The 20985-nt window shown below is 43.4% G+C and overlaps 1 protein-coding gene across 2 annotated transcripts in view; it reads right to left on the bottom strand.

Annotated features, from left to right (window-relative positions):
- Positions 1-20985, bottom strand: part of POLR1A (RNA polymerase I subunit A) — a 78254-nt gene that overhangs the window by 33964 nt on the left and 23305 nt on the right. For both annotated transcript variants that reach the window (XM_004437224.2, XM_087436468.1), the window contains 5 exons: positions 19935-20105; positions 19681-19803; positions 17122-17352; positions 12842-13096; positions 8046-8237 (listed from right to left, as the gene is read on the bottom strand). In XM_004437224.2, coding sequence (XP_004437281.2) covers positions 8046-8237; positions 12842-13096; positions 17122-17352; positions 19681-19803; positions 19935-20105 — 972 coding nt within the window. The remainder of the gene's footprint in view (positions 1-8045; positions 8238-12841; positions 13097-17121; positions 17353-19680; positions 19804-19934; positions 20106-20985) is intronic.

Below are 20985 nucleotides of genomic sequence, written 5' to 3'. Positions count from 1 at the left end.
AAGGTCACGTGCTCTGCTTTGGCGGCCCGGGGTTCGTGGGTTTGGAGCCCGGGCATGGACCTACATACTGCTCATTAAGCCCTACTGTGGTGGTGTCCCACATAACAAAATACAGGAAGACTGGCACAGATGTTAGCTCAGCGACAATTTTCCTCAAGCAAAAAGAGGAAGACTGGCAACAGATATTAGCTCAGTGCCAATCTTCCTCACCAAAAAAGAAAGAAAAGTGTTGGTGTGAATGTGGAGAAATTGGAACCCTTATAGATTGCTGGTGGGAATGTAAAATGGTACAGCTGTTTTGGAAAAGAGTTTGGTAGTTCCTCAAAAAAGTTAAACATAGTATTACCATATGACCCAGCAATTCCACTCTTAGCTATATATCCCAGAGAATTAAAAACACATGTTCACAAACACATGAATATTCACTGTAGCTTTATTTGTAATAGCCAAAAAGGGGAAACAACCCAAATTATCCATTTATCAACTGACAAACGGATAAACAAAATGTGGTATATCCACACAGTGGAATATTATTCAGCCATAAAAAGAAATGGAGTACAGATCTTCCTCAATTTAGGAGGGGGTTATGTTCCATGGGGTTACGTCCCAATAAACCTATCTTAAGTTGAAAGTATTGTCAGTCAAAAATGCATCTAATACAACTAACCTACCAAATATCATCATAGCTTAGCCTAGCTTACCTTAAACTTGCTCAGAACACTTACATTGGCCTATACTTGGGCAAAATCACCTAATAGAAAGCCTATTTTATAAGAAAGTGTTGAATGTCTCATGTAATTTATTGACTACTGTACTGAAAGTGAAAAACAGAATGGTTGTAAGTTAATCAGTTGTTTACCCTCATGATCACGTGGCTGACTGGGAGCTGCGGTTTGCGGCTGCTGCCGAGCATCACAACAGAGTATTGTACTGCATATAGCTAGCCCCGGAAAAGACCAGAATTCAAAATTCGAAGTACAGTTTCTACTGAACGCGTTCATTCTCACACTATTGTAAAGTCGAACCATCGTAAGTTGGGGACTGCCTGTACTGTTCATGCTACAACACAAATGAATCTTGAAAACATTATATTAAGTAAAAGAAGCAAGTCAGAAAAGGCCACACATTGTGTGATACCATTTATATGAAATGCCCAAAATGGGCAAACCCATAGAGACAGAAAATGATTGCTAGGGGATGAGGGAAGGAAGAATTGAGACTGACTGCTAATAGATACATGGTTTCTTTTAGGGGTGATGGAAATGTTCTGGAATTAACTAGTGGTGATTGTTGTACAACATAGTGAATATACTAAAAATCACTTATACACTTTTTAAAAATGGCAAATTTTATGTTAAATATGAATTATATCTCAATTAAAAAAACAAGGGAGTCAGATAAGATCATTTGAGGTCTCTTCCAGCACTAACATTCTAGAAGTGTATAATTTACTTTCTGGTCCTAAACTATCCAGCTAAGGAGAAAATACCATCCGCAACATTCTCTCAAATTGTGAAGGGAAGCAGTATCTAAGAGAATTATTATTAAAATTTTTTATATTAGGCCTGTATTAAACTTTAAAAAATATTTTAAAAATGAAATGGATTTCTTTAAAAAAAAGTTTTGATGGGCTGGCCCAGTGGCGTAGTGGTTAAGTTCACATGCTCTGCTTTGGTGGTCCACGGTTCACAGGTTCGAATCCCGGGTGCAGACTGACACACTGCTTGTCAAGCCATGCTGTGGTAGCATCCCATATAAAGTAGAGGAAGATGGGCACGGATGTTAGCCCAGGGCCAATCTTCCTCAGCAAAAAAGCGGAGGATTGGTATCGGATGTTAGCCCAGGGCTGATCTTCCTCACACGTACAAAAAAAGTTTTGAAACGTGTATACCCTTTGACCCAGCAATCACACCTCTAGGAATCTGTCTAAAATATATACCAATGAAAGTACACTAGTATAAATGTAAGTGGGTGCTCGCCATAGCACTAGATAGAATAGTGAAAACCAGGTAACAATCTAAATGTCTGCCAACAGAGAGTTAGTTAAATCAACTATGATATATTCATATCACTGGATACAACACAAAATGGGTTAAAAAGAATGAGGTGGATCTACATGTACAGACACAGAATGAGCCCTGCAATACATTAGTAAGTGAACTACATGTCACAAAGCAATTACAAAAAAGGTTCTGTATGTCAACCTAGCACATGAAAACAGTTAAATGAACTTCTTGCCATATTTGGAGTGTTTTAGGGTGGTCCAAATTAAAAATACAGACTGCTTGCAATAATGGAACTCCCTTTGGAGGGCCTGGTGGCTCACTCAAAGTAAGCCATCTTATAGACCAGTAAAAACTGAGGTCCACGTGCCTGGCCGTCAGAAAAATGCATGCCTCAGGCACCAGAATGCCATGGATAAAGAGGTGGTTTCAAATACAAGCTCAAAATCAAATGTCAGATTTAATCATGGTTCATGCCTCTCCTAAGGAGATATAATATGATCCCACTCTTATTTATCTTCTATGAGAGTACGCATGGACACGGAGAGTGGGGTTGAGGAAGGAGGGAATTTTTCCTTTTTCCTTTCACTTTACTCTATTTTTGTTTAACAACAAACTTGTGTTACTTCTGTAGTTAAAAAGAATTCAAAGGGCAGAGATCTAATAACTGAATTCAGCAAGGCTACTGAATACAAGGACTATATACAGAAACCAATTATATTTCTACATACCAACGGTGAACAATGAGAAAATTTAATAAACAATACCATCTACAATAGCAATACCTAGGAATGAAGCTAATGAAAGATGTAGAAGACTTCCACATAAGTGAAGGACACACTATGTTCATAATTTGGAAGATTCAACCCTGTAAATATACTGATTCTCCCTAAAGTGATCTACAGATGCAACATAATCCCAATAAAAATCCTAGCAGGTATTTTTTGTGGACATTTACAAGCTGACTTTAAATTTATATGAAAATATACAGAGCCAAGAATATTCAAGACAATCTTGAAGAAGAAAAAGCTGGAGACTTTTACTATCAGAAATCAGATTTATTATAAAGCTACAATACTTAACACGTGTGGTATTTGTGCAATGTAATCAAATAGACCAATGGAACTGAACAGAGTCCAGGAACAGATCCACACACGTATGACTAGTTGATTTATGACACAGCAGATACTAATGAGGAATTGGAAAATGGTCCTTTCAACAAATGACACTATATCAACTAGATATCCATATGGGAAAAAAGGGAACACTGACCCCTACCTCACATCATATACACCCACAAAAATCAACTCCAGAGAGACAGCAGACCTAAGTGTGAAAGGTAAAACAATAAAGCTACTAGACAATAACACAGAGGAATATCTACCTTTATGACCTCAGGGCAGGCAAATAGTTCTTATATAGGACTAGCCATAAAAGGCAAAGACTGGTAAACTGTATTACATAAAACAAAGAACTTCTGATCATTAGAAAATAGCATTAGGTAAAAGGACAAAAAGCCTACTCCCCAAGTAAAAGGTATTTGCAATACATATACCAGAATATTATTAAAAACCTTGACCTATCAATAAGAAAAGGTTGTAGAAAACAAAATAGGCAAAAGACTTGAACAGACACTTCACAAAAGATGATATGCAAATGGCTAATAGGCATATGAAGAGGTACTCAACTTCACTTATTAAGGAAATGCAAATTAAAATCACCATAAGATGCCACTATATATCCATGTGAATGGCTAAAATTAAACAAACACAAACAAGTAAACAAACCAATGGGACAACAATATCAAGTTCTGTTGAGGATAAGAAGCAACCAGAACTCTCATGCCCTGCTGATGGAAGTGTAAATTAAACTGCTACAAGCACTTTGGAAAACTGTTTATTAAACTATCTATTAAAGTTGAGCATAGATCTGATGACCTAGCAATTTGATTCCTTGGTATTTACCCATCAAAATATGTGTTCAACAAAAGACATATACAAGACTGTTCATAGGAGCCTTATTTGTAATAGCCAACGGAAGACAACCCAAATGCCCATCAATAGTAAAATGGATAAATATACGATGGTATATTCATATAATGGAATACTATACAGCAATGAAAAGCCAATAAACTACTGCTATATGTGATGACATGAGTGACTCACACAAAGATATGATTTACTGTATGATTCCACTTATATAAAGTCCAAGAAAAGACAAAACTAATCTACAGTGTTAGAAGTCAGGTGAGTGGCTACCTTTGGGGACTGGCAGAAATTGACAGTGGTCTGGAGGGGTCTTCTGGAAGTGCTGATGATATTCTACTTTCTGACTTGGGTGACAGTTTACAAAGGTGTATTTATTCACTTTGTGAACATTCACTGAGCTGTACACCAGAGATTTGCTTTGACAGGCAAATCTTCTTTTACATGCTCTTTCAACAAATGATGAGACCTCAGATTCTTAAGTGGAAAGAAAAGCACTCAAGAGGCTATATGAAACACCCTGGAGAAACAGCCTAAGACTTCGTTTTCTGGGGCAGTACAAACAAATTGCTCAAGTTTCTTATCTCCTGTTTCTAAACATGGCTTTTCTCTGCAGAATCAGACTGAGCCACTAACAAATTCTTGTGCAGGTCAGTCACTCTTCCCCTTTTCAGCTATTTGCAAAGAAATAACAGCCTGTACCAACCTCTCAAGAAATACTGAAAAATCAGAACTGTGACAGAAGTAAAACCCGGGCCTATTTTCTATTTTTATTTAGTTATAAAGTAATAATCACAGCCCAGAAAGATTATAAAATGAGAAAGAAATTATTCCTAACATGAACCAAATTATTCTACCATTTTGATCTTTGCCATGCCAAACTTTTTCTCATATACATTTTTAACACAGTTGCAATTGTGATTGTACATAGAAGTGTAGTCTATTTCTCCTTTCAACATTATGTCAGAGAATTTTCCAGATTGCTACATAGTCTTTTAAAACCACTATTTTTAACAACCACATAATATCTTAACAAATGGACGTTCCACAATTTACTTAGCTCCAATGCTGAGTATCTAGGTTTTTCTAATTTTCCACCACTATAAACCATGGTGTAATAGACTGCTTTTTTCAAGTAGCTTTTTCTACATTTCAGATTATTTCCTCAGGCTAGATTCCCAGATCGAAGGGAATGAACACATCTGTGGCTCTAGATATACACTCTTTGTCCACCATTTGGTTCTCTTTTGAACACACTGTTTAAACAAAATTCTAATAGATTCTATAAGATTTAAATCCATTCACTTCCAAGATAACTTGAGATGGCTTATAAAATAAAGATCTATAAGAACAATAAAAGCAATATAAATAGGAATAATAAGGTGGGCAAATACATACAGCCAACTAAATCAGGGGCTGGCAAACCATAACCTGTAGGCCAAACCTGGCCCACCACCTGCTTGTGTAACTTTATGTTACACTGGATCATAGCCATGCTCACTCATTTATGTGCTGTCTGTGGCTGCTTTCATGTCACAAGGGCAGAGCTGAGTAGGTGCGACAGACTGTATGGCCAGCAAAGCTTAGAATATTTACTCTCTGGCTTTTACAGAAAAAGCTTCCCACTCCTTTAACTAAACTATCCATACTTATAGATTTTAATCTTAAACTGCAAAATTCCCCATCTATTCCATTAAATCGATTTTGGTTTCTGGCCAGGATAGAGCAACAGTGACCTGACTTACCCTCCCACCAAAACCAACAAAAGCAGACGTGAATATGAAACAATGGTTTTCAAGACCATGGACATCAGGCACTGAAGGGCAGTGATCAGCAAACATATAACAGACTTGAACTGTCTATCAACTGGACCCAACTGACATTTATAGAGCACTTCATCCAACAGCAGGTTACACATTATTTTTAAGGGCACATAGAAAATTTGCCAAGATAGACCACAATTGAAGCCACAAAACAAATCTCAATAAATTTAAAAGGATTCAAGTCATCCAAGGTATATTCTCTGGCCACAATAGAATTAAATTGGAAATTTGTTAACAAAGATATTTGGAAAATCCCTGAATATTTGGAAAGTAAATAAGGGACTTCTAAATAACTTGTGGGTCAAAAAAGAAATCAAAAAGGAAATTAGAAAATATTTTGAAGTGAATGAAAATGAAAACACAACACATCATAATTTGTGGATGCTACTTAAGCAGAACTTAGGGGAGAAATTTATACATAAAATGCCTGCATAAAAAAAGAAAAGTCTCAAATCAATGACTTCAGCTTCAACCTTAAGCAACTAGAAAAAGAAGAGCAAATCAAACCCAAAGTAAAACAAAAGAAAGGAAATAATAAAGATCAAAGTGAAATTAGTGAAACAGAAAATAGAAAAAAAGAGAAAGTCTATGAAAGCTGGTTCTTTGATAGCCAATAAAACCAATAAACCTCTAGGGAAACGGATCGGGGGGAAAAAAGAGAGAAGAGGCCAATTACCAATATTAGGAATGAGAGACACGACCCATCCACAGATTCTACAGACAGAAAAGGAGGGTAGAGGAATATTGTGAACAACTTTATGTCTATAGATTCAACAACTTAGATGAGATGGACAAATTCCTTGAAAAAACAAAGTACTAAAGCTCATTCAAGAAGAAATAGATAACCAGAATGGCCCTATAAGTATTAGAGAAACAGAAATTTTAGTTAAGAAACCTTCCTATAAAGAAAACTCCAGGTCCAAATGGCTTCACTGGTGAATTCTATCAAACATTTAAGAAAAAAATAATACCAATACTACACAAACTCTTACAGAAAATTGAAGAAGAGGACACAGTTCCCAACTTACTCTATGAAGCCAATGCTACCCTGATACCAAAACCAAGCAAAGATATTATAAGAACAGAAAACTACAGATCAATATCCCTTATGAACACAAACGCAAAAAAATTCTAAAGAAAATGTTAGCAAATTGAATTCAATCATATAAAGACAGAGTAACACCTCAAGACCAAGTAAGGTTTATCCTAGGAATGCAAGGTTGGTTAACAGCTAAAAACAAGTCCTGGGTCCACAGACTTCAAGAACTGCAGAGCTGGAAGAGACCTTAGAGATCACCAATTGGAACGCCTTTGTTTCACAGGTGAAGAAATGAGGCCCAGAGACCCACGATCACACTGCTGATTAGTAGTTAGGCCTTAAGGCTGAACCTGGAGAGCCAGCCAATAGCAGAAGCACATATTTTACTGTATTTCAATATTTGATCACCAAATATACTATTATTTTATTACTTTGAGGGGAAGTATAATGATGCTTTGGGAGTTAGAAAGTCCTGGATTTAAATCCCAACTCTGTCTCCTGTAGACTTGGGCATGTAATTTAACTTCTCTAAGCCTCGTATCCTCATCTGCTAAATGGTGATAATAACGGTCTCTGCATCGCAGGTTGGTTGTGAGAATTAAATAAGATAATACCTAATGCGCTCAGCAAAGTACTTGGTCCCTCCCAACAAATATTACTACTACTACCCCACATCACTGCTGATTACCACCAAATTGGGATTATGAGGACATGGAGTTTAAGTTAGACACAAAGGACAGAAACCACGCAGCCTACTTTCAGTAGACACTCCCTTAAGACCACCCAGACCCAGGAACCCCATCAAAGAGAAAGTCAGACTCTTAGGGCTTTTTTTGTGAGGAAGACCAGCCCTGAGCTAACATCTGATACCAATCCTCCTCTTTTTGCCGAGGAAGATTGGCCCTGGGCTAACATCCATGCCCATCTTCCTCTACTTCATATGGGACGCCACCACAGCATGGCTTGACAAGTGGTGCGTTGGTGCGCGCCCGGGATCTGAACCTGCAAACCCCAGGCCGCCGCAGCGGAGCACACGCACTTAACCACTCCGCCACCGGGCCGGCACCATAAAGTCAGACTCTTGTTTGATTTGCCATTTCTCTGTCTCTGGCCTGGGATCTCCTGGGAATGAAACCTTTTATATGACTGACCTGTTTCTTTTTCACATGTACACTGGTTGTTTGCTTCCAATTACCTGCTTTCCTGTCCACAGTGGAAAGGGCTTCAGGATGGCAGGAGGAAAGAGCTTCACACGCCCCACTTTGTCTGTGAGTCCTCGGTACACCAGCTCCATATACTGCTCCCGGGTGAAAAAGCAACCTCGAATGGTCATGTTTGCACCTGAAACCATGTGATCTTGGATCAGCCCTGCCAATGGTTGGCCATCCTACAAACCAAAACAGACAAGAGAAGAACCAAGACGAATTTTGTCACATTCTAATTCCTAATCATCTGGCTAGAGGCTGCCCTCCCTTATAACCCCATATTGTCCTGCCCCACAGCCTCACTAGGCCGGTGCTTGGGCCTCCCATGTTGAGAGCAAACTGTCTCCCAAAGCATATGACCAGGGCTCCCTGACTGGCTTCCACCTTTGCCATTTGCACACTGTTCTATATTCAAATCTGCTTCAAACTAATCCAGTTCCCCAAGCCTTCTCTCCATAATCCCATCTGGTTCTAGTTACTCCAGCATATTTTTGGCATTTATGCATAAATTTGTTCTGGCACTGTTAGCTGTGTTCTTGTTTTTACATTTTGGTTTTATGCTTTAGTATTTTTCACACACTTCTGGCCTGGTTCTCCTCTTAATCAGTCATCCATTCAACAAATATTTATTGAGAGCCTACTATATGCCTAAGCACTGGGTTAGACCTTCAATCTACTCCAGTGGACCAAACACACACAATTTATGATGAGGAAGAGCTAGACAATAAACAAATGGTTGGATAAATACACGATCACAAAGAGTTTTAAATGCCATGGAAGAAAATAACAGAATGGGTCATCATATAGATTGTGGGGGCGGGGGAGGGTGATCAGGACTGGTCTCTCTGAGGGGCAGTATTACAGCTGGGCCTGAGGAGTGACTTGGAGTCGGCCAGAGCAGGGAGGTAGGAGTTTAGGCAGAGGTTCCCCTGAAAGGTCATGAGAGGGCCTTGATGTGCATCACTGTACAAGGAGAGAATGTCCACTATTAGTGTCTCTTCAATATGTTCATGGTGGGCCCTTAATAAAGGCTGTTATGTACCAGATGCCCAAAACAAGGCTCTTACAAAAGCCCCAGTTTGGGTGGGTACATTCATCTCATTTGATACTTTTCACAGCCTTTCTGATCCCCGGTCTCCTGAATCTTATCTGTAGGTCTGTGTTCATGGCAACACAAGGCACACCAAAGTAAAAATAGCTGTGCTCACTGACATTCTTTAAGATGCAGTTTTTGCAAACTTTTCAATGTTTATGGGAACTTGAGAGAAATCTGTGTCTTGGATCTAAAGATTATCATCATTTGACTATTTGTTAAACAGCATCCAATATTATGGACATATTTCATAACTAAGGCTAAAAGAGCTCACAAATGCAGCCATGGAGAAGTGCCAGGAATTTAATCACACATACTAATTCAAAGGCTAAAAAGGATGCTTGTCAAAGAATCTAAATACTGTGGCAATGGGCTCTACGTAAACTCAAAACTTATCGTTATAGATGGGCTAAATAGGTGCTGTAGATGTAAGGCAGGATCAGATGGAGCACACGGCCCTTCTTAGGAAGGTTTTGAGTTATGGACGTCAATGAAAAATTACACTCTGCATCTTGTTCCAAAGACAAGGGCTTATTTTGCTCAGGGGAGAAAGCCAAACCAGTATTACTCATTTGACTCATCCCATGGTCTTTGGGGACAGATACAGATTTTTCCTTTTGTTTTCTTCCTTAAAGAACATAATAACAAGTTATGTGATCTATTCAGTGCCTTCTCCTCTTTCCATCCAGATTTTTTCATGACTAGAAAATTACCTTAATGGCTAAATTGCTTTCAATGCAATAATCATGAATTCTAGGAAAGAATGCTGATTAAAGCAATTTACTGAGGGTCTACTTATAATTCTCAATTTCCTAAATCCTGCTTAGGATCAGAAAGACCATCTCTGAGTCAAAAACCCAGATAAGGGGCCGGCCTGGTGGTGCAAGCGGTTAAGTGCACGCGCTTCGCTGCGGCGGCCCAGGGTTCACCGGTTCAGATCCCGGGCGCACACCAACGCACCACTTGGTAAGCCACGCTGTGGCGGCGTCCCATATAAAGTAGTGGAAGATGGGCACAGATGTTAGCTCAGGGCCACTCTTCGTCAAGAAAAAAAGGGGAGGATTGGCATCGGATGTTAGCTCAGGACTAGTCCTCCTCACAAAAAAAAAACCCAGATAATTGTCAGCTATCCCATTCTACTTAATATCACAGCAAAATGACATTAGAATTAATATCGTTGGTCAGGACGCTTAGAGAATTAGGGTATTCTGTGACTTGAACTTTCTAGCTGACTAAATCAAAGTCAGGAAACTATGTCTCAAGCCTTGTTAAAAAAACTCCACAGAGCACTGGCCCTCAATAAATATAACAAACAGAAGGAAAAAAAATTAATCCACAAAGTGACATATAAATGAGAAGTTTAACTTTTCGCAGAAAATAAAACAGCTAAAGTTCCATTCATCTCCTATTTTAAGTAAGATGACAACACACAATTCTATTAAATATATACAACAATAAAATGTGCTTTAATCCCATACTATGGTGAATTAAGGAAGAGCATCTCAACGGGAAATAGAGAATAAATGGAAAAATGAACAAAAGAGATGGAAACAAAGTGAAATCAAAATACACCAAGAAAAAGTACCAAAAAATGGCTTTCCTAGTTTAACAAAACCAGGTCTTGTCTTCTTAGGACTCTGCCACCAAAGTACTTCAAGATACGTTGTATTTATATAACCATTAGTAAAAACATGGATTCCATCCCTTGGCATTTACACTAAGCACTAAATGAAATGTATCAAGAACCAAAAGCTCTCCTACCTCCGACAAAAGAAATGGACTAAAAGTGAAATGAACCCTCAGGTCATCCCCTAGAAGTTTTTAAATTCTAAAGAAATTAATTTATTAATCTGAGTTTATTTACCTGTGTTCTGCCTGTCTCCCAACCTAAAACTCGCAGGCATGCAAGCTTGAGGCACATCGGGATTTCAACAGGCCAGCCCTTTGCAGAACACAATGTAAGCATAAAGCCCCCATGCTACCTTTTTTGATCAAAATCAAGAATAGAACATTCAAGTTCATTGGTCTGAGAACTTCAGACCACCCCAACTTCCCATGCAGCTCATGTCCAGAGGTCACACGGCCAGCAAAAAACATCTGCTGCTCCCTGGTAGTGTCCCCTGTGGTAAAATGTGACGCTGCCTCTAGAGGGTCAGAAAGCCAGTTCAGTCCTGGGAGCCAGTTACTGCCACGTGCCCTCACCCAGCCCCAGCCTCACCTGTCAAGGGGGCTAACAATACATGAGGCTGAGCACACGGGCTTGCGGGTCAAAGGTGCAGGGTTCGAGTCCTGACCTCATCACTGGCTGGCAAGTTACTCACTTGTGTTTCGTCATCTGAAAACCGCACCTGCCTCATAAGGCTGTTGTGAGAACTAAAGAGAAGGTTTGCAAATCGCTTAAAGCAGTGCCTGATGCACAGGGAGTGCTCACTAGATGGGGGCTTTTATTGCCACCACCACTCCAGCTATGACTGGTATTAGTTACATGAAAAGACAAAAAGCCAACTTTCAAATTAGTAAAATTATTTTCTTCTAATTATTACTAAAAATTATTAGTAAAATTATTTCTTTTACTTTCTGAGTGACTTGAGTGGACCCTTAACCCCTCCTTCCTACTTTCAGCCTCTTCACTAATCAACAGCCAGTTAAGTTGGGCAGAAAAGGGAAAGAAAGGTAAACTCAAACAACTGGGTCCAGTATGAAGCCACAGTGGTGTGTCTGGCGGGCAAAGGGGCTGGTATGCTAGGTCCCTGGCCACCTGCCTGATTCCCTGGGAGGCAGATGACTGACAGGGAAAGAGAAGTTCCCAGGAGGAGAAGGCACTAATCGATACTGGCCATCTCCGAGCAGCCTCCAGTGCTTCCCTGGAGAAAGAGGTCTCCATCTCCTCCGGAGAAGGGCGGCAGGGCCCACACAGGGGAAAACAACAAGACCTATGAGATCTGGGAGCTCCTTGTCCTTTCTCCTCCTCAGCTGCATGTCCCTGAGCAAGCTACACCACTTCCTCATGTGTAAATGTGGACACTAACAGCACCTACTCCAAGGACTATGGGAGAGTGAAAGGAGAGGCCTCCATAGTGCTTTACACACTGTCTGGCGCTGAAATAGTGCCTGGCAATTGGCAGCCATAGGTCTATACCATTATTACTACTAGCTCTTTCATACTCCACCAGGACCCAAGGGAATGATGCATAACTGTGAATTGCTGGGATGCAAACGGCTTAGAAAGGAAGGGGTGCAAAAAGGAGATGCCTTCATAGGCTAGAGGGGATCTCATCTGGGCCCCTGGGGCCATGTTGTTTCTTAAAACAGAACTCAAAGGATCAGTCATCTATGGACCATGGGGACCATCATAGTTGGGATGCTAATGCTTGCCAGAGGCTAGTAAGTTGCAGAATGCAAACATAAGTCTAGAAGACAAGACCTATTATGTAGCTGCTAAGCTTGGCTTTCTGGGATGACTGTTAGAATTTCTCGTCTGACTTACACTTTAAGAGGCAGCAGAGAGAAACTTTTCCCTGCCTCTAAGCAACCAGAGGGCTGAAACCACCACCTGGAAGAAGCCAGGACCCCCTGTTCCACATGCCCCTGCCCTGGAGCCACCCACTGACTCCAGGAACAGGTGAGGGCCCAGACCTGAAGCGCCAAGTTGTGCTGGCGATGACCGTGGAATGGCCTCTAGGCCAGACCTACCTTGGGAACAAGGTACTGCTGATCCGTGCAGGCCAGGACGTAGGCCTCGGCCCGGCCCAGTTCACTCTGGGGGAAGTGGGCGTTCATCTCGTCTCCATCAAAGTCGGCATTATAGGCCTTGCAGTTGGCATAGTGGAGCCGAAGGACTTTCTCTTCCGGCAAGATGCGGGCGTGGTGAGCCTGGATGGAGGGTCTGTGCAGGGTGGGCTGTCGGTTCAGTAGGAGAATGTCCCCATTCTTCACATGCCGGCACACCTTGGGGCAGAGTGGGGAACAGGTGGGTGATCAGCACAACTTCAGTATAATTGCTACTATTCCAAGGGCTCCTCTCAGCCTGACCCATGTGTGGCTTCTGTCTATCTAATGTTTTATTCAACTAAATAAAAGGGGAATTTTTAGTCTGGAGTGAAACTCTAAAAATCTTAGAGAAATAGCTACTAGCCCAGCACGATACCTCTGGGCTTAGAGGTACGAGCAACAGACAAGGCTACAGGGCCCTGTCCAGTAATCTCTTTTTCAGAGAGGCCTGGCTTTTCCAGGGTCTTGAATTCCTCTGAGAACTAATCTGAACACAGAAATGCACACAAATGAAGACAGCATATCTTCATGGAACCGTAAAACCCCTGGGCTTGAAAGGACTTGATGGACCTCTAGAACCCCCCCATAGTCACACATGAGTACATTATTCTAAGTAAGAATTCCGCATTTTAGAAAGTCCTTGCCCAACCTTATACAGCAGAGCCAGGACTGGAACACAAGTTTCTTGATTCCCAGTTCAATGTCCTCTGAAAACATTTTATTGCACTTAAAAAATTTAGAAGAAGTTTAAATTGCCATAGTCTTTTGGGAAAGCAATTTGTCAACAAATTTTTGAACATTTAAAACTCATTTCCTTTGGCTTTTCAGAAGAAAAGAGTGCCAGTGCAAGGTTATATGAACTTGTATGTTTATGCAGCAGTGTTTACAGTGGCAAAAACCGGAAATCACCTGGCTGCCCCAGGGAAGGGGCATGGATGAATGATCATGGTTACACTGTGGAATATTATGCAATGATGAAAAAGGATGAGTTAAATCTATACTAGCCCTGAAGTGATGGCACTAACGTATTCCAGTAAAAAAAAAAAAAAACAGGTGCCATTTAAGGTGATAGGATGAGGCAATTTAAAACTCAACCCAACGCTGTACGTGTTTATACATACAAAGGGAAAAGGTGCTCGGATCCTCACCAAGCTGTCACTATGGTCTCCTCAGGGTCAGGGGCACATGGGGAAAGAGAATAAGGCACAGACTGTCACCTTTACCTTTATCCATCTTAGTACTGTTCATGTTTCAACGAGTGTGTACTACTTCGTACAATTCTAAAAAAAGATCTTCAACTATTTTTAAAGAAAGCAAGAACTACTGCACAAGTGATATGCTCACTGTGGGGGAAAAAACAGAAAACACAGACAAACTTAAAGAAGAGAATGAAAACCGCAAGTAATCTTACTCCTTGAAGATAACCACCATTCACACTTTTGTTCCTCACCAACATGCCCTTGGTCACACTTTTGTTCCTCACCAACACGCCCTTGGTCGTGTCCTCCTGACAGAACACCTCCTCCTGCAAAGCCGACTTTAGTAAAAGGCTTGTTAAGCCTTTTACTGCCCTTTATCTTACACTATATTAACTACCGAGCTTCCTAAATGGCGAACGGAAATGCTACTTTACAAAGCAAATGCACGAAGGCAACTGCTACCCCAACAATCCTGCAGCGCCCCCAGTGGCCCAGAGGGATTATGGAGACTCGGTCAAACCTTCTCCCACCCCATCTCCTCTAATCACAGCAAACAACAGTCTGGGAGCAACAAATTACTCCAAGTCTAGTTCCTTCTATGTTGTCTACCCTTATGACACTGCATCAGAAAGGTGGTTACAGAGCGAGGCTAGAGGTGAACAGAGATGCTCCCACCTCCCTCCCCCATTCAGCTGGGCTGAAAGCTTCCTCCAGCTCAGGGAAGAAGGGAACAAACCCTTACATTCTAAAAGGCAGTCCCAAAAGCACCTAGCATGGAGTCAGTCTTTCTGCTCCCCGAGGAATTTAAACCTTCCCCTCTCCACCCCCACATTCATGTTTCCAAGGAGACCTGAACTCTGAGGATTCCCATGAGCGTCTATCCACGGCACGTGATGGAGCCTGAGCTGACTTTCAAGGTCTTATTTCTTTAGCCTCTCAAGGGAGAAACTGCTGGGCCCTGTGGCTCAGACCCAAAACCCCAGGATGGGCCTCAGATCTGAGTCTGGCAAATTCGAGACACCCTCCAGCATACGCAACAGCTGGGGAGGCACGCAGGCCAGTCTGGCAGGCACCAGCCAATCCAACAGAAGCCCTGGAGCACGGGGCGCTCCCCTCGCCAACCCAGACCTGAGGCCCTTCCTTTTTCTCGTCTCTAAATAAATATCCAGGGAAAATTAGCGTGCTCCAGTGCCCGGGTCAGAGTTTTCAGAGGCAGACCTGGAGCCAAAGATCAGCTTCTGGCAGAGTGCTGGGCCAGGAAATGAGACTCGGATGTGCTGGGCACTTCCCCTTCGATTTACAAGGCCCAGGGGAAGGGGCAGAGATTTCACACCTCCCAAGAGAAATGGGTCCTTTCAGTCACCCTTTCCTCTTTACACCCAACCTGTGGTTTGTCCTTACCTGGACCTGGATCTCTCCTTCCCAGTCACGTCACCCAGCCCTTTAGCTCTGTCTTGATCTATATGCAATGCATTAACCAGAGTCTTTAAAAATTATAAATAAATTATAAGCGCACATGTATTTGATCATATGTATAAGTGTGATATATAACATTAGTGCGATTTTGGAAAATAAAGATAATCATCCTTGGTCCCCAGGTCCTGATGTAAGAACCACTGTTCTTTCAAGTTCCTGTCTTTCCCCCTGGATCCAAAATGGCCCTATGCCTCAGGGGCTCCCACACCTTAACCTGGATTCGTCCACTCCACAAGGGCTTCCCGAATGCCTCCTACACACTGGGTGCTGGGGACAGTGGGGAACAGAACACCCCGCCCTTGTCCTCATGGGATTTAGGAATGCAAGGGTGGACAGATGGGTGCACACACAGTAACACACAACGCAATGAGAGCCACAAGGGGTGAGGGTGGGAGATGAGGGTGTGGTGGGAACACAATGGGGGGACCTCATGTAAGTTTCGAGAGTGGCAACCTGCAGTCCACAGGCTGGTCACCTGTTTTTGTAAATAGTCTTTTGGGAACACAGCCATGCCCATTAGCTTAATGGACTGCCTGTGGCTGCTTTCACACTATAGCGGCAGGCTTGAGTAGGTGCAACAGAGACCATATGATCCACAAATCCTATAATATTTACTCTCTGGCCCTTAGGTGAGAAAGTTTGTGGACCCCTGCCCTAGAGGAATGAGGGCTTTGCTGAGACCTGAAGGATCAGCAGGAGTTAGCTGGGGAGTTGGGGGGAGGCAAAGTGTTCAGGCAGGGGATAGCAGCACAAGGCCTGAAGGGGAGAAAGGGCCCTGCATCAACGGGGACCGGCTGAAGAGTGAAGTGCGAGCTGAAGCTGGAAGAGAAAACAGGGACAATGTGCTCGGGATTTGAACTTGAGCTGGAAGACAAGCGACTGGGCCAACTTCATTCAACCTGATGGCTGCTCAGAACTCATTCCAGCCACTTCCCATGAACCGACCAGCACGTGGCAGCGAGGCCAACCTTCCCTCTCCTAAGCTCCCAATCCCGCTCACCTCCGACTCTACAGATGTAACTGAGGCCATGTGAAGAAGTTCCCTTGTGCATCTGCCTCATCCTCACACCTCAATGTCAGAAACCCCCACGTCCTTCTGCTTTTTCTTCCAAATGCCCTTAGCTATGGCTTTTGCTGCCTCACAAAGGCTCTGATACCTGGCTCCTTCCACTTGGCTCAAACGGCTCTCCTGGGCCACAGGTGACCTTCATTTGGACAAATCTGACACATCTTCCCTCGGCTTCCTCACTCTTCTTAAACTTCATACTTAACTCTACAAAAATCTATTAAGTGCCCCTGGGAGATATGAAGATACCCAGGGGCTGTTCTTGACCTTGAAGAACCCCACGATCACAGGTGGGAGATAGATACAGACACCAAATGAGCAAGCCCAGCCCCTCGCTCTCTTCCCTCTCAGCTTCTCAAGGCTTAGCTGCCTTGGTCCTCCCCTACCCATGACAGCCGGCAGTCCCGGGGGAGCCAGATAGGAGCTGGCCAAGCCTCCAGTCAAATCTGGCAACTACTCACAATTTTTGTCCCCTGGGGCTTAGGCGCCCCTGTGGCTGGTGTAAGAAGCTGTTTGGCCACGGCTTCCCGCTGGGTTAGGTCCACGGCGCTTAGGGCTGTGCGACTGCCATCCTCGTTGATGACCATGGAGGCTCCCGGGTGCACATTGGGGCCGTTGATGACTGCTTGCCTCAGTTCCTGAACATTCCAGGGGGTAACTGGCTGCGGGTAGGTCAGTTTTGTGGCAAACACCTGGAAACAAGGAGTGGATGTGAAAATTCAGGGTGAGAAGAAGAAAGTTACACAGAGTGGATGTGAAAATTCAGGGTGAGAAGAAGAAAGTTACACAGACCCAAAATCTGACTCAACAGGCTACGTGACTTCTTCCCCAAGACATGGAGGCACTGCCTTAACCAAGGTCCTTCAGGGAGTAAAGCAATGTCCTGCCTGTCTTCTCCACAGAGCCATTTTTCCAGACTCAGGCCTTAAAGGAATAGAGATTGGGCTTCCTTTCCTAGCAGAGTCTGTCTGAAGAGATAATCTAAGTGTTGCAGCTTACAAATTAGAATTTTTTTACCCATTCTAAAACTTCATCATTTCCTCATCTGTCATTAAATTCACAGTCCCCAAAGGGAACACAAAATGGAACACTAGCTTGAGAGAGGTGACAAATATCTAGCCTCAAGTACCCCCACACGCACCTCCACCCCAGCAGACATCACTCACTGATTGTGGCCCTTGCCCTGAGCCGAGAGATGGCATCAGATCTCTCTACTTGGCAGTTCTGGCAAACACTACAATCAGGGTGCAGCCTGAGATGAAACCGACTCAGTCTCCTGATACACTAGAAAACGCAGTGCTCCACTTAATGCCAGACCTAAAATGCACTCCAAGAAAAATGAGTTCCCTGGTTAAGGGAGTTTCTGAGCTACTGAATATTATAAACACTTTGATGCTTCTAAGTGCACACAACTACCTCAGAGACTCTGAGAAGTCCTAGGTGAAGGACCTTGTTGAACTCTGCCCGGGCCTCTGCTGGAACAGTACTTTGGGAGGCCTTCCCTGCCACCACACCCTGCACTCCCTACCTCGTAGCCTGTTCCCTTTTGCCCATGCACTGACCACGGCCTGACAGAGTGTTTATGTTTCTGTGTATCTATTTATGCGTCTCCACCACTGGAACGTAAGCTTCAAGAGGACATGCTAGTCTTTCTAGTTTACCGCTGCGTCTCTAGCTTATTCCCCAAACTACTTCCCCTCCTTTGCTCCCATAATACTTCTCAGTGTTCTATGGGAAGGGTGTGCCACAAGAGACCAAGAGGCAGTTACACACCCTGCTCTTCAAGGCCCTCCTTCGAGTAACACCTCCAGGCTACCAAAACCCTGAGACCTGGGGCAGGTTGGAGGTGGGCAGATGGGTAACTTCAGATCCCCTTCTTAGCAGACAAGCCATTACCAAATGAACCCAGATCCAAGAAAGAGAGGCCTGGCACCTCTGAAAACAGATCAAGGAGGCAGCACGAAAGGTCTCTGCCAAAGCCGGGGACACTCTAGGCACTGTGAGGTCAACAGGGGCAGCCCCTGCCCCCTGTCCGGAGAAAGCAATGAATAGGCCATGGGCCTCTCCTCTCAGGGCCTCAGACTCAGGAAGGACACCACTGGGCTTCACAATGCCTTTCCTTGCCACTCGATCCAGGTGTTGGATGCAAAGACCCATGGCTCCTGGGAGGCAGTGGGCATAGGACTGAGCGTTCTCTGACTCGTCCTCTTGCATCTCATGCCCTTGCCCAGGAAGGCTAAGTGTGCCCAAGAGAGATGAGGCAGGAAGCACACAGGAGGCCATCAGAACACTGGAGCTCTGCTCCTTACCAGCACTCCCCCGAGAGCAGCAGAGGGGGCACTGTGCAAGGAAATGAAACTCTCCACAGAGGGAATTAAACCATCTTCCTATTACTGACCTCAAGGCCCATTAAGGAGGAAGCCAATTAAAGCGCTGCTGCTAATGAGCACCACAGCTTGAACTGTGGGGAAGTGAGAAGAGGAGGCTGGCTCCCCGAGGAAACACTAATGGGCAGATGGGGCAAACCGCTTGCCCAAGAAGCTGGGAGGATGGGCGATAAGCACACGCTGCCTCTCTGGGGGCTCTCTCTCCTTCCTCCTCCAGACAACCAAGGGTACACTTTCCTAACTCCTGCTGCCAGGCAAGTACATGGAATGGAAATCCCCCTGTCCTTCTTCCTCATCTCTTTCATGTGTTCAATTTGACTAGGAGGGTTTAAAGTCTAGGCCAAGGCAGGCAGGAGAAAGATATGCAAGTGAGATGTGGAACGCCCTGCAGCAGGCTCCCTGGTGGCCCAGGAAGTGGGTCTTCCTTGTGGGTAGAGGTGTGTAGAGACCTGACAAGGGGTGAAAACAACACTGTCACAGAGCCTCATATCCCCTCCAGATAGCTTGTCCAGGAAGAGGCAAAAGCTGTCCCCACCCAAGCCACCACAACCTGCTGCACAGCTTCTCCCTAGCCCCCTTCGACACTCCCATCTACCATGTGACAGCAGCAAATGAGGCCCTCCACTCACTCACCATGGGAATTCCAATTTCGTTAGTGTTGATGTACATGTCAGGGCAGATGACTGAGCGGGCCGCGTAGTCTACTCGCTTTCCCATCATGTGCTTTCGGAATAAGCCATCCTTCTTCTCCAGGATCTTTATGGGGAAAAAAGTCCACAGAAACCATTAAAAAAAATCAAGTATGTTTATTATTTTCTTATTTCAACTCCAACATGTTTATTATTTAACCCCTTCAGCTAGCAATGGGGATCCAACTTAGTGCTCACCTGTCTAATGCCAGGGTACTTTTCCATCATTAATTTATCCATCTCGCTATCAAACACAATATTGACATGGCTCTGAAGGCGAATCCAAATGTTGTAAAGTTTGTCTGTGAGGGACTGGCCTGGAAGCATACTCAAAAAGGATCGGTCCATAGCCACTGAAGAGTCTTTTTCCTGGCAAGACACAACCAAAAAACAGGCATGATGGGAAACGCTCAGAGGCCAGACTTGGTTTTATTTTTCTTTCCTACCCTAGTTCTGATAAATGATGAGCTCTGGAGTTTGTCTTTAAGTCCTCTGAACCCGACAGATCAGTGGCACAAGTGCTAAAAAATCAATCTTGTCAGTACCATCAACAAAACATCAGCCCCATGACATATTTACTAGCCATCTCTTTCTGGTAGTATGCAACTAGAAGGATGTGCAACTGTGACGTACAACCATCTACTGGGGCTTTGGGGGAAAAATAAATAAATAAATAAATAAAATTATCTTTCTGGTAGTAAAAAGAACTCAAATTTATTAGCAGGCTGCTTTCTTTTCTTTTAAACCAACACACATTTATTATCTTGCAGTTTCGGTGAGTCTGGAATCTGAGCACAGCTTAACTGGGTTCTCTGCTTCAGAGTCTCTCCCAGGCTACAATAAAGGAGCCAGCCAGAGCTAGCTAGGGTCTCATCTGAAGGTCTCACTGGGGCAGGATCTACTTCTAAGCTGACATGATTGTTTACAGGACTCAGTTCCTTGAGGGCTGCTGGACTGAGGGCCTCATTCCTAGTTGGCTGCTGGCCAGAGACCACTTTCAATTATTTGCCATGTGGGCTTCTCCAACATGGTAGCTTGTTTCATCAAAGTGTGCAAGCCAAGAAGGTAATGGAAGAGTCTGCTAGCAGCAGTTGCTGAAGTCCCGTAACATCTAATTCTTAAGGCAACCCTAGAAATTCCTCCCACATCAATACTCTTTTTATGAAGCTCTGGTATCCTGCCAAATAACTGATTCTCATATGGAGTTTCAGCTTTATTTATGGTTTTGGAAAAATCCGATCCAAAGCAC

Source organism: Ceratotherium simum, chromosome 11, assembly GCF_057802395.1.
Source record: "Ceratotherium simum simum isolate JZ-2026a chromosome 11, ASM5780239v1, whole genome shotgun sequence".
Classification (NCBI taxonomy): domain Eukaryota; kingdom Metazoa; phylum Chordata; class Mammalia; order Perissodactyla; family Rhinocerotidae; genus Ceratotherium; species Ceratotherium simum.
The sequence above is the reverse complement of the archived record's forward strand: the minus strand, read 5'-3'. Positions and strand labels throughout refer to the sequence as shown.